We start from the raw sequence: 27,424 nt of genomic DNA on the forward strand, positions 1-27,424 counted from the left end.
TTTGGACTTTTACTGGCCTTTCTTGGCACAAGACCTAAGTAGGCCTACTGGCCCCGCCGGGCCGCGATGGCGGGCACGCGCATGGAAGATGAAGACGCTACCGGATTAGAAGAGAATGAGGAAGATCTTGGTTGGCAAATTGTGACAAGCTGAAAATTTCGCTCCACCACAAGGATTGCTGGCGATGGGAAAACATCGCCGCAGAGCCAGCAAGAGCAAGGCAACAGGAGCAAGAACAAGGGACCTACAACCACTATGTTCAAAAATCGGATTGTCAAGGCATCAAGGATGCCCCAATTGCCCGAGGAGCACAGCAAGATCATCATCCGTCCACGAGGAGGTCTCAACTTGAGCAAAGTGAGCACCACAGCGATAGGCGTGGCGATTATTGAAGCATCAGGCCTGACTCCGCAACAAGCCCGAGAGGATGTCGTTTGCCCTAACTTCACGCAAAACATTGTGGTGGTTAGTACACCAGACTCCAGTCATGCTGCCAGGTATGTGCGAATCAGGTCAATAGTTATAGGGGAAACCGAATATGAAGTGAACGCCTACGAGACAGCTCCGCATACCACGTGTAAAGGGGTGATTCGGAGAGTTGACCTCAGAGACAATCAGGCCACGATAACGCAGAACATTGTGCATGACTTTAACCCACTGGCATTGGCAGCCAAACGCATTAAATCCACGGGCTCGGTCATCGTTCTGTTTGATGGGCTCAAGGTGCCCAATTATGTCAGATACGGGTCGACCCTTGTAAGGTGTTACCTGTATAGGAAGCAGTTTGATGTCTGCTATGCTTGCGGAAAGATTGGACATCGGGCAGATGTATGTCCAACACCGGACGTGGTACAGTGCAGAGGATGTGGAACTCAAAACCCGGAGGACAATCACATGTGTGTGCCTAACTGCAAATTCTGTGGAGGGGACCACCCAACTGGGGACAAGACTTGCCGACAGCGGTACCAAATTCCATACGTGGTGCGAATTCGACGACGAGAACGCAACAGATCTGCATCGGGGGCGACACCACCTCAGCTGCAAAGGGATGCCCAAACGGGCACCAGGGGGCGCACGCGCTCAAGGAGCCCCACACTGTCAAGACGCCACTCGCCGTCGAAGGGCAGAAGCCGCTCCAGATCACGTGAAGTGCAGGTGCGCTTCGAAGGAGGAGGGCAGACGCCTGGCGACAAGACGACATCTGGAACAATCTGGGCCGACAAAGTGAAAGGTACTGTGAGGACCGCGGAGAGCGGTGCGGGGTGGCCGGTCGGAGATAATGATGCCAGGGTAGAACAGCTAATTAAAGAAGTAACGTATCTCAGAAAGGCAAATGAAGAACTTACTAAGCAGGTTGTAGAACTTCGCAAGAACTCGCAGACTAGCTCCACAAAAGTAGCAATAGCCAAACCGGTGAATAATGACAACAGTCAGGATGAAGAAAACACACCAGCTCCAAAGAAGCGGGCAATAAGCCCAGTAGAAACGACAGTGTGCTCGGCTTTGGAAGAGATCAAGGAGGCGATTAAACAACTTAGAGATGCCATAGACAAAACTACCTTCAAAGTTGATAAGTTATGGAAATGGAGACTGACGGCTGAAAAGAGGCTTACCAAAGTAGAAGCGCAAGGCGAGGACGACGAATACTTACCCTCAGAAGCAGAAAGCGTCAGATCACTCCCTGGCGCGTCGGCGGGTTCTACGAAGCGTACTCTAGCGGGTAGCAGTAAGGCGGGTTCTATAAGCAATGGCTAGCAGGGGGAGCTTTACCGTGTGGCAATGGAATTGCCGAGGATTTTATCACAAAAAAGCACCTCTCATGCAGTTAATAAAAAACTGTGCAGACAAACCGAAAATTATTATGCTGCAGGAAACCTTGGCGGATGACATTAGCCTCTCCGGATACAAAGCGACATGCAGGGATAAGAGCCGGGTAGGGGGCTAGCCACGCTCGTAGATAAGAAAATACCTTACATAGAACATGATTTGCACCTTGGACAAAACAAATTAGAATACTTACTTGTGGAAATAATTTTGAAAAGGAATAGAAGCAAACCGCAAAGCCTCTTTTGTCTTAATGTTTATAGCAGCCCTAGCGACATGAAACAGAGTTTCAGGGCACTTCTTAATAAGACTATGGCTATTACTAAGCACGCTCTACTCATTATTGGAGGAGATTTCAACGCCCCACATCAAACCTGGGGATATCGCTGGAATACTAAGAAAGGGGATGGACTCTGGCACCTAGCTACAGATCTTAATCTCTCCCTCATCAGAAACCCAGCTTATCCCACTAGGTGTGGTACATCTACATGCAGGGACTCCACCCCAGACCTTACTTTTGTATCAAATTTAGCGAACGCTGGCTGGAATAACTCCAATATTGACCTGGGTAGCGATCATTACATATTGCAAATACTATTGGAAACACCTGGTAATGAGATAAAGCATTTTAACTACATTGACTGGGATCTTTTTCGGAAAGCAAGGAAAAGCAGAGCTGAGACAGAGACAGGAGAAAAGAAAACACTCCAAACTTGGACCACTCAGCTCAGGGAAGATGTAAAGGCGGCAACGAAGGATATTACCACAGAGGAGGATATCGAAATCATGGACAGTAGGCTGGCGCACTTGATTGAAGCCAAACAATCTATGCTAAAAAGATGGAAAACGCAACGTCTGAACAGGAGACTCAGGAAGCGCATATCATTGTTGAATAGGGAGATTGAAGAACACTCCAGAAATTTACAGAAACAACAATGGGATGAGCTTTGCAATTCCATAGATGGTCGAATCAGACGTGGTGGAAATTGGAATTTACTTAGACATTTGCTTCATGAGAACGACACGAAATCTAATAGGAGAACAGCAGTAGCACGACTCGTCCATCGTGAGAGCCAGGACACAACGGAGGAGGCCATTCTGGATCGGCTTGCAGCTAAGTATTTACCGCTTAAGGATAGCAATGAGAGTACAGACCCGCCTGAATATACAGGGGAAGACTGTGAGCCTATGGATCAAGACTTCACAGAAAGCGAAGTTCGCGCAGCCCTGTACGACCTCAACAGTAGATCTGCTGCCGGTCCAGATGGCATTTCCAATAGGCTGTTGAAAAATTTGGACGATGAATCTATAACATATTTAACAGAGTATTTCAACGAACTCTGGAAAAATGGTGATTATCCAAAGGAATGGAGAATTGCTAACACAATTCTTATTCCCAAACCAGGCAAGCAACTAAGTCTAGATAACCTAAGACCCATATCGTTAACATCATGTCTGGGCAAAACCATGGAGCATGTCATACTCAATAGACTTACTAACTATGTAGAAAACAGAAATCTTCTTCCGCATAACCTGATCGGTTTCCGTCCTGGACTTTCGACTCAAGATGCAATGCTTTTAATCAAACATCACCTTATTCTTGCTAGCCCGCTACATACGAGAGCTCTTCTAGGCCTAGATGTAGAAAAGGCCTTTGATCGCATCAAGCACAGGGCCATATTGAATATCCTCTCGGAGATGGGATTAGGTAAACGATTGCACACTATAGTTAAAGCCTTCCTCGGTGGCCGTTCTGCTTGTCTCAGGTTATGCGAACTCCAATTGACAACTCTGGAACTTGGGAATCGCGGGACACCACAAGGGTCCGTCCTATCTCCCATGTTATTTAATTTGGCAATGTCAAAAGTGGCTCGAGGTCTCGCGCAGATTGAGGGTATCCATTTTGCTATATATGCAGATGATGTAACAATCTGGAGTGCTGAAGGTAATATGGGACAAACAGAGACCAAACTACAGGAAAGCATTTATGTCGTGGAAACAACACTTGAGGGTATGGGACTGAACTGCTCTGCTAAGAAATCTGAACTATTGGTACTACGGAGCAGTAAGCGTGGGCGCAAACCGAACGGATATATCCCAGTGGAAGAACCCCGCATTGACATATACGCGAAGAATGGAGAACCAATCAGGCAGGTGGAGGCTATCAGAGTGCTAGGACTTCTCCTGCAAGCGAATGGATCTAATTGCAGGATGATACAACACATCTCTAACAAGTCAGAAGAAGTCACTAGGCTTCTGCGTAGAGTCACCAACAGGCATAAGGGGCTAGGAGAACACAGTGCCATAAGATCGGCACATGCATTCGCCTTTTGCCACTTCTCGTACGTGGCTGGCATGCTACAGTGGACACAGGCTGACAAGAACAAGCTAAACGCTTTAATCAGACGACTTATAAAGAGTGCACTAGGACTTCCCATCAGCACGGCTAAAGATAGCTTATTGCGCCTAGGGCTGCATAACACACTAGAAGAGATAGCTGAGGCTCAGCAGGTGGCCCACCAGGAGAGACTAATGGGGACACGACCTGGGAGGGCGCTACTTGAAGAAATTGGCGTAGAAATTAACAACCACACAACGAAGGAGAATTACTAACACAATTGCAAGCGGGACTACGAGAAACAATAAAGACGACCCCGTTCCCTAGGAACATGCACCCGACACATAACCTCGAGAGACGAAAGGCAAGGGCGAAGGCACTCCTTCAAGACATAGATCAACATAAGCAGCAGGCGGTGTTTGTTGACGCTGCCTGGGTTAAAAATAAGGATGCGTATACTTCTGTTGTTGTAGACACTCAAGGTAACATACGGGATGCCATCACCGTCTATACCAAGGACCCAACAGTAGCAGAACAAGTAGCAATCGCCTTAGCCATTCGGGCTAATCGGTGGACACATATTTACAGCGACTCTAGAACAGCCATACGCAACTTTACCAACGGATATGTGACACGGACAGCCACAAAATTACTAGAGAAGGTCAACAGTGAGAGGATTGAAATCCGCTGGTTTCCTGCACATCTGGGGGTAGTGGACGGAGCTCGGAGAAACCTCAATGAGGTGGCAAATGAAGCAGCACGAGGACTTTCTAGCCGTGCTCTTCAAGACCGAGCAACTTACGCTTCACCCGGGGAACACAGGGATCGATTATTAACATATAACGAAATCACGAAGCATTATTATTTAAGCAGAAGGGAGTACCCATTGCCACACGGTAAGCTTTGCAGAGCCCAAGCGGTCACATTACGTTTGCTACAGGCAAGAACATACCCAAGTCCATATTTTATTAACAGGATCTATCCTGAGAGGGAAACTCAAATCAACTGTAATAAGTGCAATGGCATCATTACTCTTGACCACATGCTTTGGCAGTGCCCCGCGGTCTTCACAGACTGCGACAAGGAAGAAGAATGGTGGCGGCAAATGCTACATAGCGAATCACTGTCTGACCAATTACGGGCAGTCCAGAAGGCCCGCGATGTGGCTGAAGGGCTCGGCCTGACAGTCCCAACGTGGGAGCGGCCCGCGTCAGCCTATGGTTGACCTTCAGGACCAAATAAAGTTCCTCATACCATACCATACTCCCGCTTTCACGTCACTTTCATCATGATTAGACGCAAATCAATCAAGGTTTCACTGGATGCAGAGATGCGAGTAGGCAGAGCAATATTGTTTGAAAAGCCATACATTGATAACAGGTCGACAAAAATCATTCACTGATGTGTTAGCAGGTTGCAACAAATCAATGTTAAAGCCACCCAAAATTACAACAGGCATTTTCAGTGACGACAGAGAATCAAGCAATGTTTCAAACCGACGGAAAAATTCAACCAGAGACCCAGCGGGAGGCCTATAAACAACCCCAACTATGAAAGTTCTACATCTGACAAAAAGAAGTTCGTAGTTGGACAACATAGCACAGTGTTCAGCCATTATTTCATAATGAATAGCGTTTTTTTATGTATAAAGCAACCCCACCCCCTTTTTTACTACACCTGCTCAAGCATTCAAGTTTGTAACTATTGATTTCGATTGCATCTTCAGTGGTATTGTACCAAGTTTCCGTAAAGGCCAAAATATCGAACTCAAAGCCTAAGGACATTAAGAATGTGTTTAATTGGTCCTCTTTGTTCCGAAAACTCTGCGCGTTTAAATGATAAAAGGAAAAGAACTTCGAATGCTTACTCTCCTCAGAAGCAAAATCGCGAAAAGAAACGAAATCGAGATAAGACTTAGAACATGAAACCGCCATGGGAAAGAATAAAGTTTATCAAACAATGCCGGAAGCGTTAACATTAAACCATGTTCGCGAGGTCACTTTCTTGACAAATTCGAATGACACTGTCACCGCTATTATTTCGTGCAAAAACATGACCATTCTTTTGCCACACGAAGCAGTACTTCATTTCTTTTCACTTCGTTTGCGCTAGCCACAAAAGCCTTTTGTTCATCGCAGTTTGATTATCAAAAATTCGCAAGTCTGGTGCTTTCTCCCGAAGACGTGAGCGACTTTGCATCCACCGTTCCTTCAACATGACAGATCGGAAGCGAGCTATCACTACAGGTTTTTTACCAGCACGTGGATGCAGCCGATGAAGGGAATCAAGGTCAGAGTCTGATAGCTCGGGAAGCTCGAGCCTACGTGCCAGACAGTTCATCTTATCTAGACGGTTTTCAGTCTCTTCTTTTTGCATACCGTGAATCTCAATGTTTTGTCGGCGACTGTACTGCTCCAATTCATTTAACTGAGCTTTCACTTCGAAGGCATTTGGAGAAGTTTGAGACTCCAAATGTTCAACACGCTTCCTCAAGGCCGCAATTTCAGTACCCTGACTGTCAGTCTTCTTAAGTATTTCGTCATACTTGTCAGAAAGCATTTGGATAGATGCCTCAATGCCACTGATGCCTTTGACAGCCTCGGACAAGGCGTCCACTTTGGCCACAAGTGGAAGAAGTGATAATACATTTGCATTGAGTTGGTTCAGCTTACATTCAAGTCTTTGGCTTTCAGACGTATTGGATGAGGCACCGCCCCTTTTTTCATTTGTTTGACATGTTGCGCACTTCCAAGAATTTTTCAAGGAATCGCCTTTACTGCGAAAAGCAGAGCCAGTAATCCCAGAACAATAACCATCATGGTATGAATATTTACAAACTGTACACACAAGGGGTATTTCATCGGGCCGAATGTCTGCATTACATGCCAAACATTCAGTCATAATAACAGTGGACAATGATTAACTATAGGCACAGCAGCAGCAGGGAACGCCAGGAGGTTAAGAACGAGTTCGAAGCAAAATAACACCAACCTGCAACAGTGGCAAAGCAAATGCGTGAGAAGCGATGCTGCGTGCCGTCCACTGCCACTGCTGTGCCCGAAAAGCGAAGAATCGAGGATCCGCCTGTCCTTTTTACGTCCGTCGTCCTCAGGTCCGTCACGTGGTAGCAGCTGAAATCGGGGCGGTGGTCCAAATTATCGCTACAATGACGTAACAGCTGGATTGACGGCCGCACGTTGTATTTCTGCAACAGTGGCAAAGCAAATGCGTGAGAAGCGAGGCTGCGTGTGGTCCACTGCCACTGCTGTGCCCGAAAAGTCGAAGCAAATTCGTGATGACCTTCACAAAAACCGTCCACAATGAAAGGGCTAAAGCCCTGCTTGAAGTCTGTGTACAGCTAGCGAACGAGAGCATCGCCATTTTCGCGGAAGAGATAACTCGGCTGTTTTGCCAGGTCGACCCCACCATTGCGGAAGAGAAGAAAGAAAAGCCCGACAGTTCAGCTGCGTGCGTCTCAAGAACCAACAAAATATGGACAGACGACACTACAACCATCGACGACGCCACGTTGAATACCAGCCCGGCGACCATGTATGGATTGTTTCTCGATACCCCGACGCACGCTGAGTGGAAAGATTATTCGACGTTATTGCATACCGTACACGATCATTCGCCGTATTGGTGCACTGATCTATCAGGCCATGCTGGATGACAAGCCGAATGGCATACCACAGTCTTCGTGCTGTCGTCATTAAATCGCTAATATGCCGCCACAGGCATGCCGCCGCCGTCCTTGCGTCGTCGTGAGGAGGTCGCTATTCACGCTCCCGCTGTCAACGTGCTTTCGTCGTCACGGCGCCGTCTTCAAACAAGCTTCGTCCTACACTCGTCGTCATCGCTTTGTCCTCATGCCGCAGTTGTGCCATCGCAGTCTTTAAGTTGTAGTCATAGAGTCGTCGTCATGCATCCGTCCTCAAGCCGTCGTCTCGCCGTCGTAGTCGTGCCATATTCGCCATTCCCACCTCGCCATCCGGAGGCCGTCATAGCTTAGTGGTCACGCTATTTTTGTCATATAATTGTCCTCATGTCACCTTCGCCAAGCTGTCATCGTTACACATTTGTCAAAAGTTAGGAATCGTCATCTCATTGTCGTAATGCCATCATTGTCGTACCGCCTTCGTCCTTACATCATTGCTATTTCTTTTCATCGTTTCATCGAGATCTTTGCGTCAGCGTAATACAATCATCGTCATGCCACCCTGCCAGGGGCGTAGCCAGGGGGGGGGCTTATGGGGCTTGAGCCTCCCCCGAAATGTTTTCGTGCTGTCATGCGCCGCCGACCAAAACAACTCCCGGCGCCGGAAATCATGCTCGATTTTGTCTAGAATGTCCTGAATTCATGCTCGAAAAGACATTTTAGCGCGAACATAGCGAAATCGGGCTGGATTTCGCGGAAACGCCCATGCATCGGGAGTCACATACCGTAACGCAAGGAGCCCCACCAAGCACAAAATTTCAAGGGCGTTTTGATGGCGAGCGAGCTCGTCTCGGCATCTCGTGGAGGCCACGGAGTCTACCGAGCGCTTGGATTTCAATTATGAAACTTTGTGGGTATAAAGTTCTCATAACATTTTGATGCGAAAGGCGCGTTGACATTTCCAATGTCGTGCTTTAGATTTTCGATTCCGGAATTTTGTGGGTTTAATGCTGTTGTAAATATTTGACGCCAAAGGTGCATCGACCTTTTTAATGTCGTACATCGGGCCAAACAACTAGACAAGCCAAATCTACATACTATCAGACAAGTTGACAAAGCACGCAGCGAGGTCCGATGAGACAAAGCGTTGTGGTCGTTCATTTGTGCCATCAGGCCACAGAAAAGAATATGAATTTTTTTTCACCTGCGCCAAAGCATCCATGTCAAGACACTAAAGCCACCATTGTAACTAAGTTCTTATTTATTTTTCTACCTAGACTTTTATTCGCGAGGATACATTAAGCCTCTTTCTCATCTCTCTTTTTTGTTCTCGCAACCCGCGGGCTGCCAATCCAGTCAGAGCGCATGCGTTTTTCTCGTGCTGCATCGACAACCGCGCGGTGCACTTGGATGCGCGTTCGTTTTTCTCTGGCCGACTGCCTTTTCACCTGGCAGAGTTTTGGACGCTTTCTGGCTAGCAGGCGAGAAAAAGAAACAATGCATAGTCGCTCGCCGCCAGCATTGCGGGGACTCGACGGATTGCAACGCGTTCGCTTGTGTGCGTAAGGGAGAAAAGCGGGGAGGAAGCGCGCCGCCTTCTGTCGCACGCGATACATTTTGGGAGTGGAGGGAGGGGGGGTGCTGTGATCTCTGAATCTGTGGTTGCGCAAGCTGTTTATTTGCCTTGTTTGACGCATTATATATAGTGACTTTTTCTTAGGTACGTAGATTTATTGGAGACTTATACGTATATTTAAACATCTTTTTGCGAGGTTTTCTGTATATGCGCAGTGAACTTTGTTTCCAGTGCCGATTTTTGCCCTGTATCACGCTGTATCTTCACATATGTATATTCCATTGTATCTTCGCATTTCGAATGTACAAAGGCGAGTCAAATGAAAGTGAGACCACCCACCCCGCGCAATAATGGTTCGGTTCATTATTTTCGAGGCATGCGCGTAGCACATACGCATCTCATTTACAAGTGACATGCAGAGGTGAGGTTAAATGTTCTTTAATGTTCTCATACACTGGGTTGAACAGGGTTACGTGACAATGGACACTTCAAAAGTTGAACAGCTTGGTGTCGTGAGGTTTTTGACAAATGAACGTGTTTCCCAAAAAGAAATTATTCGCCATATGGCTGCCGTATGCGTTGAACATTGCGTTTCATTGGCCACTGTGAAGCATTGTAGCAAACTGTTCAAAGAAGGACATGAAAGTTACAAAGACGATCCATGGCCGGGCCAAAGCCACCGTGCAATCATCCCCAACACAATTGAAAAGGCCGTGGTTGCTCAGTGGCTATGGTGTTGGGCTGCTGAGCACGAGGTCGTGGGATCGAATCCTGGTCACGGCGGCTGCATTTCGATGGAGGCGAAATGAGAAAACACCCGCGTACTTAGATTTAAGTGCACGTCAAAGAACCCCGGATGAGGGTGACGACATTTTGTCTGCAATTGTGACCGAGGATGACTCATGGTGCCGCTACTGCTAGCCTGAAACACTACGGCAAAGCTTACAGTGGAAGCATTTGAATTCACCACTCCCAAGGAAAACAAAGGCCGTCATTTCTGTGGGAAAAGTGTTGACTTCTTTTTAGATCGTTAGGGGCCATTATTGATCGAATTTTCTAAACCTGGAGAGACTCTAAATCGTTTCAGATATTGTGAAAGGTCGGATCGGCTACGTGTCGCAATCAAGAACAAACGACGTGGAAAATTGAGCATTGGGAACATGTTGCTTCACAACATTGCCCGTTCCTACGTCGTTGATGTGGTTAATAAGAAACTGGCAAAGTTCAAGTGGGAAACGTTGCAACATTCCTCATGCAGCCCAGACCTGTTTTCTTGCGTCTTCCACATTTGGCAAAACTTGAAAAAACTGCTCAAGGGAACCAGATTCGTGTCGGAAGATGACGTGTAGTCATTTACAGACTTTTGAGGCAGCAACCCAAGGAGTTTTATGAGACGGGAATTACGCGACTCGTTAGTAGGACAAGTGTCTAAATACTCACGGTGACTACTTTTAAATAAAGTACCCCGTTTGTCATATATTCGCATTGGCTCACTTTCATTTGACTCGCCCTCGTATATTTTGCAGAACTCCTGCTTTTTTACATGTGCTCTCTGTTGCGACTATAATTTCGGAGCAATTGCTCGCAATACACGAGCGGTGACAGCTGCTCCTGCGCAATATATTCTCACAAAGGACAGCGTCATTAAGATTTTCCCCTGGTCATAGCATATGTACGAAAATGTAAACAAGGTTGTTGAATGATATGTGTATATATATATATATATATATATATATATATATCCCTCGACTCATTCTGTAAGGAGGAGGCCGACCGGCAACGTGAGCCCCCCACGAACGAAATTTCTGGCTACGCCACTGCACCCTGCTCATGGGCGACATTGGCAAACGAGGGTTAGAGCAATGAAGGGCGATACAGGCGTATTTCGGCATATGTCGGATGCAACAGAAGTCATAGAATGACCACTATATACGTTAATAGACGTGACTTCAGAAATACGGTGTGTCACTACGCTCGTATGCTAATCGCATTAGACAGTTTTAGTTTAGCGCTTGCAACCGAACGTAAAAGCATTAGGTACGTAAAGAAATAGCGTCGTCCTCACTGCGCAAGCTCGGAACGTTATTGGGTTTCTGCGGTTTACGTGCGCTATGATAACCTACGTTTTGGGCGAGTTTAGCATCCGTATTGTTTACGGATGCTAAGAAATAGCGTTGTCGAACATGGCGGCACCCATGACTCCCGCTTCTGCGTGAATTCTCGGGATGGCTGCGCTCGTACTTGCGTCGATCACCAGTAACTATTGTAGTGAGCTTTTGCTTTCTCAAAACGAACCAGAATGGTTTGTTGTGAGCGCACAGCGCGTCCATTTTCTGAGATCGTTCGGCGAATCTGGCGCTCGTAGGCCTAACGAGACGCGTCCACATAGCAACAGCAGGATGGTTGCTAATGGATCGTCTTGGCTTGGATACGTTTGGCACGAGATGCCAGCCGGTGACTTGCTTTATAACGTTTTTTGTACGTTTGTTTTTCCGTAAGGTACACTAAACGACTTGAAAGGACACGTACTGTAACATCCCGCAAAGGTGCTTACGTTCAACGTACGTAAGGTGACAAACGCTACTCTAAAGCTGTCTATTATCGTCGGCAGTGATCGTGAGATGAGTTCTACTGTTTTTTAATGGGGAGCTGTTAGAACCTGGCTGGCGTTCTCTTGACGTTCCCAGCTTCGTCGATTTGGGTGAAAGAGAGCTGAGAGAGAGTGAAAGCAGAGTATAAAAATAGCATCGCGCAGCATAGTGGCGTGACGAAGATTGGTGGAGCCTGGCGGGGGAGAAGGAGCGGCGTGGCGGGGACACATGTGGTGTGACGTCACTACTCTCTATTAAAAACTCGCGTGCTCGCTTCTGCCGATTTCAAGAACCTGTCATGTAGTACACTGCGCCTAAGCTAGCCTGCATCAGAGCTAAAGCGCGGTGGTTGCCGCCACGTCGCGTCGGTACAGCGTCTGGCACACGGCATCGACGCGTATGACGTCTCAACAAATCGCTTCTGTTGCGGCGGGTGCCTCAAATGGCGCGACGTCCCAACCGAAACCCTCCACAGAGGAAGACGGCACGGATGTTTCAGAAGCCTTAGCCTCCCACCGCTCTGCTCGTCGCTGGTATTTGCAATAGCAGAGCCACGCGTAATTTTCAAAACCTTTTTCGTTTCCTGCTGCTACACTTCCCCTTCGTATTTTCTTATTGCACTATGTAAGGAAACGCAGACAGAGGAAAACGTTGACTAACGATTGATGCGCGAAATTTGTTCTTGTTTTCCTGTATCCGTGTTTCTGCACATAGCGCAAGAAAATACGAAGCGTCATCGCCCAGCTCCTTTTATCACTTTTATGCATTTTCTAATCGAAATGTGGCTGAGAATAAGGCTTACTCGTTGGAGGACTTGGAGTACTTGGACTTGGACTTTGGCTTGGAGGACTAGACTTTGTTGTCGTAGTAGAGGTGGGCAAAGGGGTGACCGCTGGGACAGATTAGATAAAGATGCGCATTAGAATCGAGAATTGGTAAAGTCATAATAGCCGGATAAGACCGTATTGACATGTGGGACGAAAGCTTTAGCGTGAACCACTGCGATGACTGCGATGGGTGGTCCCGGTATATTATAGTAAACCATGGTTTGATTCTGTGGTTCTCAGGTATAACTTTCTCGAATCAGACAACAATCAAATTACGAGGAGCACAACTACTTTGTAATTTGGAATGTTAGCATTCCCCGTAGGTAAACGTTGTCTTATTATCACGGAGGCGACAATGCACACCAGAATAAATAAGGTATCGCGTGAAAAATACGACTGAATTATGTTGCATGTAGGCAGCATGTGCGCCCTCGTAAACGTATACGTACATACATATAGGGGCCCGTATACGTAAGTAAGCGCGCACGAATAAGGGCAACACTGAATAATGAATCGTTGATAAAAGGTATTCCTCAGAAAACTCCCCCGATGCACTTCACTAAGGCGTATTCTTTTATTCCCTTTGCTCCAAGTCGAAAATTAAAATATGACAATTTTGTATTAAATACATTAAGTTAACAAACATTCGAACAGCTCGCGTTAGGCCTGAGCGAAATGTGAAACAAAAATCGCTTTACTTACTACGTGTAGGCGCGGCTGAAAGAAAAGAGGGACAAAGATTTTATGCGCAAATGGCTCGATTGAATTGAAGAAGTTTGACAAAGACACGAAACGGTTGTCAATTCACGTACATATATGCACTATTCTACAGGCAAAAAAATGCTAGCTTCCAATTTTTTTCATGCTAAATCGTAAAGCCTAAATAATGGAACTCTAATGCAACATTGGTTGAGACTAACATCACTTGCACTTCACTCTGACGTATTCGTTCATTCCTTTTCCTCCAAGTTGAAAATTAAAATATGGTAACTTGAAAAATACGTTGGGTGAACAAACAATCCCATTGCTCGCATTTGGCCTGAACGCAATGCAAAATAAAAGTCCCTTTACTTACGTCTATGCGTGCCTGACAGAAAAAAGGGTCAAAATGTGCAAATGGCTTGATTGAAATACAAAAGTTTGACAAAGACACCAAACACTTATCACTTCACGCACACAAATACGCTACTCTACAGACATAAGCATGCTAGGTTCCAATTTTCTTCGTGCTAAATTGTAAAGCCTTAGTAATGGAGCGCAAATGCAACATCGGTTAAGGCTATGCACGTCTACATGCATGCCAAGCAGGTTGGCATGCTGCGAGACGTGCAAATATACAGAAGAGTGCTTAACTTGTGTGTATCTGTGAGAAAGGATGTGAGTGTAGATAAAGCAGAGAAAACGCGAATGGGAAATGGGAAACAGAATATGAAAAGTAGCCACTCGTGAAGGCGTGGCTAAACACTCACCTATATTTGACGTACGTACTCTTGTAAGATTCCCTTTTGTAAGTGATGAACCACCGGCTGCTGAGTGGCGCAATTCATCGTGGCGGTAGACAGCGTAGACAGGTACCGTGTGGCCAGCATTATAGCCTACTCGAACGTCAGTGCACTTTTTTGTAGCCGGAGAAACGAATACCTTTATGAGAAGTTGAGTTCCTTTAGTTTTACCTGTGTCCTTGGAAAAAGTTGCTGACAGTGAGCTGTTATTTATAACTTGACGCTGCCCACAGGCGAGAAAAGACAAGACAGTGTATGACATCCTGACATGATCGCACAAACACAACATAGTATCGCGTGAACATGGTGTGGTGCACAACATTATTGAGATGCACAGAACAACTTATCATTGTTACAGAGAAGAAAAAAAAAAGTTTTCTTTCAGAAAAAAAAACAGTCCTACAACAGTAATGCGAATGAAATTGCTTTCGAAGGCGGAAAATAAAACACTTCTACAGATTTCTCAGGTCATATCAAAACTGACTTTGAGGCATTGAGCGAATCTCGGAACGAGTTTAGCAAGTCTTTATATCATCAAAAGGAGCAGTCGCTGAATTACAATTCGAAGCTTCATGTTAAGTGTCTCGTCAGCTGCCAGCGACATTTTCCACTAAGTGTTCTGCCACGAGTCCTTGCGCATGGGCATTCGGACACTATGGCACATGGGCTATGGGTTATCGCTGAGACTACAATGTATCCGGATTAGCACAAGACTAAAACATCTTGAAATAAAATGAGCTCGGCATACGTGACGTTCGCACGCATGACTTTAAAACACGGTTAGAGATGTTTATTTGCCACTACAAAACTCAGTCTGACTGCACCGTGGGCTGACGTGTAAAAGCTTTCGACATAACGCAGGTACTTGAGCGACAGACGAAATGAAAGAGAAAAATACGTTAATGTTGGAAAGGAGGAAAGGTAAGCATGACGCACGTGCTTCGGAATCGCTACTCCGCACTATGTTGGAAGGGGAAAACGGAATACGTAAGATGAGAAGAGGCAGATGATGATATGGAGGGTAGGGGAAGAAACAAGTGCATGAAAATACAGTTTGTACAGAGCTATGACTGCTGGCTGTCGCAACAATTATCTTACTATGCGGTGGTGTGCACAGCCTTGCCTGATTGTACGGTAACGTTGACTTACCGTTGCAAGATGAACGCTAATATCCGCTAGGGTCAACACGCTTACTTGTTATTATAGCGGCTGCTCCTGCTACAGTCGCTTACGTCGCGGTTTCTGGTCGAGCGATGGTGCTCAGGAAATGCTATGACCAGCGTAGTGGACACCTGCACAAGGAGCACGTAAGAACACGATTTGTATCAGTAGTTCATAGTGCGGTGTCATTGGCCGCAGTGTCCTTAAAAATTCACCGCAATCGTTATCCAACAGTTCACAATCAAATGCTATCGTGCCAATACTGGCGACCCTTCTAGAACGGTTCAATATTGATGCAGTAGGAATTCCATATTTCCTGTATGTCACTATATTCTAACGTGTGTTTTTGTGGACTACGATGTCAGAACTGGTAGCTCAGTTGTACCACGACCAAGAAATCTTGCTTCCCGTTAGGCAGGATGCAAGTGAGCGTCACTGATGTTCCACACGTAGCAGGAAGACAGGAGGCCCTAGAGGCCACTGCGTAATACTTGGCAACGTCTGCAACAACTCCTCCCGCTGTGCGTCAAGACGAAGATGATCGCTGATAGCACGTTTCCACCATGGACCGAACAAAGCATCGGTGAAAGTGTCACCAGGAATCCTTTGCGATGTAACAAGAACGGTGCTTACCAAAAGGGTACCCACTGTACTTCTAGTGAGTGCTTATTGGTAAAATGTTCATTTACTGCTGTTGCTCCTGTTGATTACGATAGCGATATATAGGGGAAAATGACGCCTAATTCAGACACCTTGAGGGAGCACGCGAAAAGTCGTCAAGAGAGAGAGAGAGTGGGAAGTGAAAGTTTGATTGAGGAAGAGCGAGAATGGAGGCTACTAGACTCCACCATATGCAGAAGCCGACAGGTGGCCGTCTGGAGCAAGCAGGCAAGCAGTGTAGCAGGTGCTAACAAACTACCAACCTACAAACTCCAAGCTACCTTAGCTGCAGCGACCGCAGATAACACTAGACATTGGCTACGGTGCCTACTCACCTCCATGTACCCGGACCGCCGAGTGGTTAGTGGCAAGGCTCCCAAGACGCGCCCAGCAAACTCTCTCCAGGAGAGATCCTTCCACGCTCCTGTGCTTACGGACTGGCTGCACCTGGACGGCGGCTCGACTGTAGGCCAAGGGTCACCTGCCTGCAAGAAGTGAGGAGAACTGGAGGCTCTGGTTTCCTGGCGCAACAACGCTCGACAGTCATCACCACCTACAGACGCCAGTGTTTGGCAACGGCCACAAAGACTCAGTGGTATGGAATGGTGTGGTATTCCTTATGCGATGGCGCACACCCACTGTGGGGGAGTTGCCAAGATTTGGATGAAATTAGGCAGTCTTTATAAAATACTAACATTGGTAAAGCCAACTGGAGGTAATGAACAAAAATAAAATGTTTAGCAATGCGAGACAATCTCTTTGTAGCAATTATAGAATCCTCCACGCTTAGCAAATATCCCTGTCCAAGAGAGGAGGCTCGTAGAGAAAGGATATTTATAATTGAAAAGCTTTAACCAAGCTGCGTAAATCTTCATTCTAGAACATTTTTTCTTAAAGAAGTAAAACAGACGCAGAATATGAAAAAAATGATCTATTGTTTCAACTTCTCCACAGACTGGGCACAGAGGGGAGGGCACCAGACGAGCCCTGGGAGGATAGAAGATTAATTTTCGTATTCGACAACGTAACTGGGCAAAGATGACTTCAGTTTTTCTGGTGTGAAAGTAATTTTTGGGCCAAGGGAATAGGAGGTGTCGATATTCTGAAAAATTAGCTACAGCTGGGTTCAAGATGTCTTGACTAATTGTATATCTCCTGAATCTAGTAGCCGTTAGGTAAGCTATTGTAGGAGGTAATGGTAATACAGGGCCACTGAGGGCCGGTCACGCGAGACACTCAGCTATTACGTTCATGACTAATCCTTCATGTCAAGGCACAAAGCAATCTAAATAAATTGTTGTGGGCAGGCACTAGAAAATGAAATGTACGTAAAAGGTCAGTGACACCATTTGCTGTGAGCGAGGAACAAAAGGATAAAGAATCTGGTATTATTACTACTGACGATGTTGATGAACTTAGTTTGCGTAAGGCTAGAACTACAGCTAGAAGTTCCGCCAAAAGTACGGTAAAGAAGTCCGGAATCCTGATTGAAAATGACCAGTCTAGAGCGGGAGAGAAAATGCCAATTCCAGATTTTCCTTCACACTGTTAGGCGTCTGTCGCAATCACCGTACATTTAGATAAACTCAATAAGTGGTCCTGTAATAAGCCGTTTAATATAGTATACGACAGAAGTTTTGTATTATTTGGGTAGATGTCATCATATATAATTTGTAGGTTCTCTCGCACATCACAGAAACTCGGTACCTCCCAGAGACATATATTAAAGGGATTGATCAATGCTTGTACAAAGACCACCTGTGGTGTATGAAAACGATGCCAGTGTACTCCGAAGAAAAGTGTATACTAATCTTTCAATAAGGGATTCATGCAATTTTAAGATATTTTGCACCGTCAGTAAACGAAATCTACACAATATTGAGGGCAACCTGAGTTCTTGGTGTAGTATGGTATTGGCAACACATTTCGGCAATCCGCAACACAGCCGTAGGACTTCCCGCTCAAGTAGAACAAGGGGACGTAATTTATAAGCTGGAGCACCAGAAAATAAAACACATCCAAATTCTGAAATGGGCCACACATACATTTTTATATCATTAAAAGTGAATCTCTCCACATTTCAGACTGACTGTTGCACAGCTTACGTAGCATACCAACTGCTCACACTCTTTTTTTAACTATGTGGTCAATATGGGCGACCCAGCTGACGGAACCGTCTGATACAAAACCTAAATATTCACCGACTCCACTTGAGGTATAGTCTCGAGGCATTTGGATATCGATATGTTAACGGGAGTGTTAAGAGTTAAAACCAACATCGAGCATTTTCTAACGTTGAGTGAAAGGCGAATTTGGTTTAACCAGATTTCAATGGCATTGAGGTAGTTCTGTAGTCGATAATATAGAGAGTGAATATCAATGTCTGATGCGAAGAAAGCAATGTCATCCGAGTATACGTAATGTTGGTACATTTTGATGAACAGGAATGGAACACATCAGAATATTGAAGTGAGAGCTCCTTGAGGAACACCTCGTGATTGATTATATATGCTCGAGGAAACGCCTCACCTCTTAGACAGCAGTAAAATGTTTTTCCTTTTAAAAATGCACCAATCCAGTTTGAAAAATAACTTGGAATCTTCTCGATTTCGCAATATATCTAATAAAATTAAGTGTTCTACTCTGTCATAGGCTTTGCAAACGTCTTATGTCACATGAGCACCTATTTGATTCTGTCGCCGTGCTAACTGTTTTCCACTTTCTAAGTCCACGTGAGCATGCCAAATTGAACATGATGGTCGGAATCCAATTTGGCAGGGGCTAAGCAAGTCTTTGTTCTGTATAAATTTAATCCTACTGGCATACAGAATTCTTTGAATTATTTCAATCAAATCTGAAGTTTGCGCAATTGGCCTAATGTTATCGATTGCATATCCTTCCCCATGATTTTTAAGAATTGGGATGATTTTAGCAATTTTCCACGCAGACGGAATCCATGAGAACCGAATTGAGTAATTTACAATAGCTAAAAGGTCATCAGAAGGTTCCTTAAATAAAACTCTCATTTAGTAGATGTTACCCCATCCACGCCGGGAGCTGAATGTGATTTCAGCCAATTCTAACATGGAGATTTCTGTAAAATCATCTGATGCCCTTCGTAAGCGAGAACAACTTGACAAGACAGAAGAAAGTGTCATTTCTAATCCCTTCGCGATTTCTTCTTGTGATTGTTTCATTTCATCGCTACTGAAGAGTATAGAGTCAATATTAATTTGACGCGGAAGGACTTTCCTACCGAGGAGAAAACGGAACAATGCACGCTTATTTTTATTGTTAGACAAAAAATCAAAATGCTTACAGTCGAATTCATGTTTGGCCTTAGAAGCTGTATGTGTACAGACAGCTCGAAAAAAAATTTATCGTCACTCCAATTTTTTGGGACTCTGGTTATGCAATAATTTTTTTCCAAGCAACTTTTGCCTTTTCTGTAGTCTCTAGTGCATTCTTCATTCTACCATGGACTGCAAGATTTTCTTTTTATTCGATCTAATCTCAAAGTGAGCCTTTTTCGCAAGCATGCAAGAACATTTTCGCAAGCAGGTTTTCAAAAATGTTGTAATTTATGAAAGTTCAAACCTGGTCACACAAAAATGTTACAGAACGTGCAACGTCAAGTACTATTCGAAGGGGATCACTGCTTGTCGAACAATCAATAGTCAACCAAGAAGTTACGCAGCCCTTGGCCACCGAATGTAAGATCTAGTGAAGAGTAAGAGCGGCCTCTCACAAACGTACTAGATCCAGAGTTTACGCACGTTAGTCGATTGTCCAAGGACGAGTTCCACCATCGGGTGCGTCACAAATCTATTCTTACCCCTTGAGATATGGTGAGAATTGAAACCACCAGTGATTACAATGTCACGTCCACAAGAGGTAATAACACTATCAAGTGTGCTAGTGTCCTGTACGCCAGATGGAAAAATATGCATTAACTACGGCAAAGGGACAACATCCCGGGAGAACCAGCTCTATCGCTAGGATTTCATACTGTGGAGTAGAAAGTTGAAATGAAATTTTAGCCTTATGGCAAAGTTTTAGATGAGATAAAGTAATTAATCCGCCACCTCTTGTAGGACGGTCTTATCGAAATGGTCTGTAGAATTTCATTTGAAAAGATTTCTCAGGATTTCGCCACGTTTCGTGTAACATAATTAAATCAGGATTAAGTTGAGAAGTTAGACAAGTGAAATCTACTGAAGGAGAATATAAAGAGCGGCAGTTCCACTGAAGCATATTTTGTGATCCTACTTTTTGGAAAGTGCCGCAGTCGAAACTGCCTATTGTAGAATGTTTTCCTTTAGCACAACACCAGACTGACTTTTCTCAGCTTTTGAGTGAGGACCGTTGGAGGAGTCTTCATTAATAGAAGACATGGTTCTTTCTTATGCTCGAGCATTTTGTTCCACCTCTATCGTCTCGAAATTTGCATTAACCCTATTACGAGTTGTAGGGCCCGCGGATGAAGGAGTGGAAAGTTCAATATCATTGTTGCAAGGATTGGCACCTGATCTGTTATGGTTGGTTTGGTACTCAGGATCAAGTATTTGCGTTGTCACAGGAGCTGGGCAGGTAGTTTGCATCAAATGAAATAAATGATTAGAAACGGCTTGTGAGATACATTCACCAAGGCTCATTGCCAACTTTCCGTAACCTTTGTAACTGCCTTTTCCACAGCGGCCTCTACAGTAGCAGAAAGTGACAGATCCATGGTAAGATTGTCTTGCTATTATCCCCGCATAGCCAGGGGCCCTTCGTTTCACAATGTTTATGGCCTTCATCCTAGAGCAGTGTCGTCGATCAAATATTTCAATCACCTGCAATTCATGAGCCCTAAGAGAACAGTTTAAATAATTGGCTGGATGATTTCCATCACAGAGACAGTATCGCTCTTCTTGGGCACTACAATAACTTTGAGCGTGTTCTTCCCCACATGCGCACCAACGTTATCTTGATTCACATCGTACCATACTATGGCCGTATCGCCAGCAATTACGGCATTGAATCGGACGCGACGCCAGGGGTTCAACTCTGAACACAAGGGGCCACACCTGTAGTTCTGATGGGCAGGAAGTTCCGCTTATTGCCTACCACTCTATTGCATCGGTAAACAGCAATTACTCCAGTCCCAGATAATCTCTCCAGTGTTTCAGCGGGAGAAAGATCAGCACCCACACCTCTGACTATTCCCTTATTGCAAGCGAGGTGAGCAGGGATGAAGCCACTCACCAGTATTGACGCGAATGATGAGCAATTTAGCAAATCCGCGACGCAGGACTGGTCTGGCAATCGGCACACGATACCTCCTTGGCCGAACGGCCTCACTTCCGTGATGGTCTGGTATGCAGAGGTAGCAGCATGCAGAGATTTCTGGATCGCCTGGGGGTTGGTCAGACGTATCAAGCCTCCATTTGAAGGAACCAGAGCCGCCGGGATGCTGCTGAACAAATATAGAGGTACAAATATGAACAAATATAGAGGTAATTCGTCCGTTGGAATAGAGGCGGCCCATGGGAAAAAACCCCTACCGTGTTAGTTGCTGGACATCAGCATAGGATGAAGCTGGTGTTAGAATCGGTAAGAGCTGAACAAATAAGATTAGTAAAGCCTAATATCACCAAAATCCTGGCCAAGTGACAGAAGCCGCAGTGAAAGCTGTCGCTCGGCAATCCACCACGATGGGTCGGAGCAGCCTCCGGAGGAGCTGCTACGGCTGTTGTGGTTGTTGTTGTTGTTGTCCTAAGTGGCCGTGGCACATACGCACAGTGGGGGCTTGGCCAAAAATTGGGTGGTTAAATTAGGTGCATAAAAATTATAACAAGAGAGTTAACAATTTGAGCGTTGGAGTTTAAAAGTAAACTTTTTGTGTTCAGAGAAAAAAGGAAATAATCAGAAGAAAAGCGGGTATGAAATAATATAATAAAAAATATTAGATAAGAAATAAAAGAAAGCTGTGGTTGGGAGGGAGAACGACCAATCTAACATGGAAATCGACTGGCTTCAATGAGGCAATTTTGGATTGACGAGCGACCGTTTCTGTGGCTGAACCCGATAATGGAGGCTCCAAAAGGTAGGATCACAGGCACTGATAAAGCTAGAGCAATAGAGCGAAGCGGGATTTTAGGTAGTCGTTTTCTTATAAGACATCAAGAAATGGTCTATTGTCTCCGCTTCGCCACGGAATGAGCATAATGTTAAGGGGACCACACGAGACTTGTGGAGGTCGAAGTTCAATGCAGGTATACGGCAGCGCAGCTTCGTGATGGACACTTCAATTTTCCGTGTTCGGCAAAAATCTCTCTTCCAAGGGTGTAGGAGATGTCCGTAATCCACTGAGTTAGTAATTGCGGCACCTGATACTGTCTGTATGACACTCCTGCGCAATCTAGTAGCAGTAACATAAGCTGTCAAAGGGCAGCAAAAAAGAATCGGGACACTTATCGATGCCTCGGCTAGCGAGTCTGCAATTTCGTTTATGATTAGTCCTTTATGGCCAGGCACCCAAATCAAACGTATGCTTCTCAAGTCACCAGGTACCAATGAATGAAATGTCCTCACCACGCGAGAATCACTAGAAGCAGTAAGGGATGAGCACAATGATAACGAATCAGTGACTATCACGGTCTGACATAATTGATGGCCCTAATTGGGCTAAAAAGATCGGTATGAAATCTGGCAGCCGAAGAGAAAATGTCCAATCGAGAATCGGGGAAAATATTCCTGCACCTAACTTTTCTTCAAATTGTGAAGCATCTGTAGCAATTACAACGTTTGTTTGAAGGTTTTTCAGATGATCTTGTAATATACCGTCTAGAATATGGTGTGGAAGTAATTTTGCATTATTAGGAAAAATGTCATAGAATTTAATATTCGTTGCAACAGCTCTGTCAGGAATAGGAAGTACATCGCATATGCGCACGCCCAAAGAGTCAAGGAATTTTTGCACGAATATAATTTGCGGAGTATGTAGTCACGGCCAGATGACACCGAAAAACAATGCAGGTTGTGTAATTAGGATTGTTTCGTGATGACGCAGCGGTGATTCATAAATCCTTAAGAACGTCTGCACCTTCAAAAGCCGGTACCTGCACGAAAGTGGAGGAACAAGGGATTCTAGATAATGAATAGAATTTGCAATAAAGTTAGGAAGATCTAAACACAGACGTAATGCTTCTCTTTCTAAGAGGATTAAAGGACGGCACATGTAGGCTGGAGCTCCAGAGAAGAGCACGCTACCAAATTCTAATACAGGGCGAACATACATACGATATATCATTAGGAGTGTATCTCTTCTCAATCCTATTCGACGACTGCTCAGGCTACACAATATGCCAATTGCACGGGTACTTTTCCCAGTCACATGATGTATGTGTGAGCGCCAGTTGAGAGAGGCGTTATAAATAATTCTGAGGTATTTAGCAGATTCCACCTGCGGTATGTCTTGGAGGTCGTAAGACAATGAAATGTGCACAACGTCACGTATCGGAAAACGAGAACAGCACATTTGCGGGCATTGAATGTGAAGTGACTACCATCTAACCACCTCTCGTAAGCATAAAGGTAAGTTTGCAGTCGTTGGTATAGCGTGTGGATGGCGTTTGCAGATGCGAAAAACGCAATATCGTCTGCATAATAGAAGTAGTTATGTCTTGATGACAAGGTAGTGCGCTCATGAGAATATTAAAAAGCACCGGGTAAAGAACTGAGCCTTGCGGTACGCCTCTCGTTTGTTTGTGTTTAGAAGAAAAAACGCTGCGTTAGTCGCAATAGAATTCTCTTTCACCTAAGAATGACTGAATGCACGCTAGTATAATACACCCAGGAACACCACAGGAAGTGAACCGATTGATCAATAAAGGCTGCTCCACAGTGTCGTATGCTTTAGCGATATCGAGCGTCACTAAGGCAGCGTATTGCTTATGACGTCGAGAGAGTTGTATTCTGCTTTCTAAGTCGACGTGGGTAAGCCATATGGAGCAGCCGGCCCTGAAACCAATCTGACAGGGACAAATAATGGAATTATCATTCTTAAATTGCATGATACGACGGTGAAATGCCAGTCAATGAATTTTGCTATGTTCGATGTAAGCGCAATGGGCCTAATGTTCTTCAATATATACATTCCTTCTTGTTTCTTAAGCATCAATATTAATTTCGCGAGCTTCCAGTGCAAGGGAATGCAAGCATAATTAATTGAATAATTCACCAGGTGTAAAAGAACGTTAGGCAATTCCTGTAACAACAGTTTAACATTGCATGTGTGAAACCATCAGGACCAAGGGCTGAATTCGGTAAACATAGTGCAGTCTTCTTTCGTTCAGCTAAGGAAATTGGAGTGAAGCCATCTCAAGGATATAATGTAGAACGAATAGCCGGAAGCCTGGCCGGCAATAGATTTTCTAAGCCTTCGGCAATCGCTTCTTGGTAGGCCCTCAGTTCCTGCGGGGTCAAATCAATTGGGTCTAATGTTAAGGCAGTTGGTAGCACCTTATTAGCACGAAGGAATGCAAATAAATCACGCTTATGTTTTTAATTATATATATAAACGTAATGTCCATTATCGTATTCCTCTTTCGCTCGATTAACTGTACGCTTAGATACACCTGCGTGAAACTGATAATTTTTCCAATTTGTCGTGCACTGATTATGCAGAAGCATTTTCCAAGCGGGCTTTCTTCTTCTATAGTCCCGCATACACTCATTATTCCACCAAGGAGAAGCGGCGCCTTTAGCCGAAGGGATGACAAATTCAGCTTGCTTCCGGGAGTCCCGTAGAATTGAGCAAATGATTGAAGCGATTTCCTATCATTGGCATTGGCAAGTTTTGAAACGGCAGAACGCAAGAAAGTCTTAAATTTCATATGGTCCACAAATGTGCATGCCAGGTATTCTAAAGATGTTATTCGACAATTGATTTCAAATGACACAGGAAGATGATCACTGTTGCTTGCTCAGTAAATCGCTACCCACGACAAAACCTTGATGCCAGCGCTACAAAATGTCAAATCTAACACTGAACGAAAGGGTCCTCTAGCAAACGTTACTTGCCCTGTGTTCTGACATGAAATGTGACTATCAATAGTCCACTCCCAAAGCCGCTTACCACACTAATCTGTTTTTAGCGCGCACGACACGTGATGCGAATTAAAGTCCCCTACAAACAAAATTTCTTTTCTGCAGGCAGCCACAGCCCTATCAAGTTGACGTGTACTTTGCACAGCGGTGGGGAAATAAGCATTTACAATTGAAAAAAGGATGGTATCCTGGGAAACATAAATCTATGGCCAAAATTTCGCAGTCGCAGTCCACGACTTGAGAAGAAATTTTTGCCTTGTGACAAAGTTTACTAGAAACAAGTATCATTAATCCTCAACCTCGCGACTCTCGATCTAATCGGACAGACCAAAAACCTTTTAAATGAAAATTTTTCTCTGGTGAAAACCACGTTTCTTGAAGAAGTAAGATATCTGGATTGAATTAAATAGATAGGCAAGATAAATTTGTTAAAGTTGAAAATGTAGAACGACAGTTCCACTGCAGCACCCTTCAACTGTCCAATGGTGTTCAACGCAGCACAGCGGCAACTGCCGCCTTAAGAATACTTTCTGTAAGCACAAGAGTTGGTTGACTCTTTTCGATTTTCGTTTCATAGTTTCTGAAATTGGGGACCCCATGCGTTTGGGAGCTCGAGTGTAAAGATCCATATCTGTGACACTAACAGTTTCTCAATAAGAGGGCTCATCCTCGCGTGGTTGGACTAGCGATGTGGTATCTGTGGATTGTTCTGCAATTGTGGAAGGCGTCTCTACCTCGTTGCTGGGCATTCGAGGTGTGGCGTTAGATACTGGGCACTGCATTGCTGTCTTAGTGGTCTGCATTATTTGCATCATGTGACTGGAAATGATTTGCGCTAAGCAATCAGAGAGGCTGGATATCAATTTATCCATAGCTTTAGCCATCGCTTTTCCACCGCAGAGTCAATTGCTTTTGAGAGATTAAGATGCATGCTTGGAGTGTTGAGCGCTGTAACACCAGAGTATCGGAAGGCCCTGTCTTTGATAGCTAAAAATGCATCTCTTCGGGAGCAGTGACGGCGGTCGATTATTTCAAGAATTTGTATTTGTTGAGCGCGAGCTGAGCAGTTCGAATAGACTGGAGGCTATTCTCCCTCCAGGAGGCAGCACTGTTGAGATTAGGTAGAGCATTCACTTGAAGAATGACCCTCCAACAGGTGCGGCCACGCAAGCTAGACCCACATCCTCCTGCGCTGTGCCCGAATCTCCAACAATTCTTACACTGGATTGGACGTGACGCAAGAGGCTCTACACGTAACACAAGAGGCCACACGTTTATTTCAGATGGACATGATGTGCCCACAAACTTTGCAATAACAGATTCTGTCGGAACCCTCTCGTTATTTGCCAGCCGATTGCAACGGTTGGTAGCAATGACGCCAGCTGCGGATAGGTTGTCCAGGATTTCAGTAGGACTTAATCGGGAGTCTGCGCCCCGTAAAAGACCCTTGGTGCACGCAAGGTGAGGCGGAATGGAAGCACTCACCGGGGTGGAAGCGAATGAAATGCTTTTCAAGAGGTCTTCAACACAGGTCTGGAACGCTCGCACGGTCTGGAACGCTCGTCCGAACGCTCGCACATCAGTGATGGTCTGGAAGTGGTTGGACGTGGCCTTAAGTGCCTTCTGGACAGCCTGTGGATTCGTGATCCTGATGGAACCTCCATTGGTAGGCACAAGCGCCGCAGGAAGGGTGCTGACGCCACTGCAAAAAAATAAATTCATGGGCAATTGATTAGGTGGCAGGGATGGTGACCAGGCGGATCGTGCCTGGCCAGGAGAGCTGGTCGACATTAGCTCAAGTCGGCTGACGCAAGGAATGCCAAAGAACCAGGAACTAAAATAGGGTTATTGAGATTACCTGAAACTCCCGATACTCTTCCAAAATACCACAGCAGGTCAACGAAACTGTCGCTCTGTCGAGGCCAGCAGGAACCAGGGACATCTGCCGTTTGATCCACGAGTCGGCACAGCCGAGCACAGCCGAGGTTGTTGTTGTTGTTGTTGTTGTCCTTAGTGGCCGTGGCACATACCCACAGTGGGGGACTGGCGAAGAATCGGGCGGTTTAATTAGGTGCCTAAAAATAATAATGATAACAAGGGAGTTAACAATTTGGGCGTGTAAGTTTAAAAGTAAACGTTGTGTGTTTGGAGAGAAAAGGAAATAATCAGATCAAAACCGGGTATAAGATAATAA

At 45.2% G+C, this 27,424-nt stretch overlaps 1 protein-coding gene across 1 annotated transcript in view; it reads right to left on the reverse strand.

Moving 5' to 3' along the window:
- The window catches only part of LOC139047025 (uncharacterized), a 54,891-nt gene extending 27,870 nt beyond the window's left edge, over positions 1-27,021 (reverse strand). The window contains exons 1-4 of the mRNA XM_070520965.1: positions 26,716-27,021; positions 16,473-16,622; positions 15,549-15,608; positions 7,154-7,367 (exon numbers count right to left, since the gene is read on the reverse strand). Of these exons, the coding sequence (XP_070377066.1) occupies positions 7,154-7,367; positions 15,549-15,608; positions 16,473-16,622; positions 26,716-27,021 (730 nt within the window). The remainder of the gene's footprint in view (positions 1-7,153; positions 7,368-15,548; positions 15,609-16,472; positions 16,623-26,715) is intronic.
- Between the last annotated feature and the right edge of the window lie 403 nt (positions 27,022-27,424).

Source organism: Dermacentor albipictus, chromosome 6 (assembly GCF_038994185.2).
Source record: "Dermacentor albipictus isolate Rhodes 1998 colony chromosome 6, USDA_Dalb.pri_finalv2, whole genome shotgun sequence".
NCBI classification, from domain to species: Eukaryota; Metazoa; Arthropoda; class Arachnida; order Ixodida; family Ixodidae; genus Dermacentor; species Dermacentor albipictus.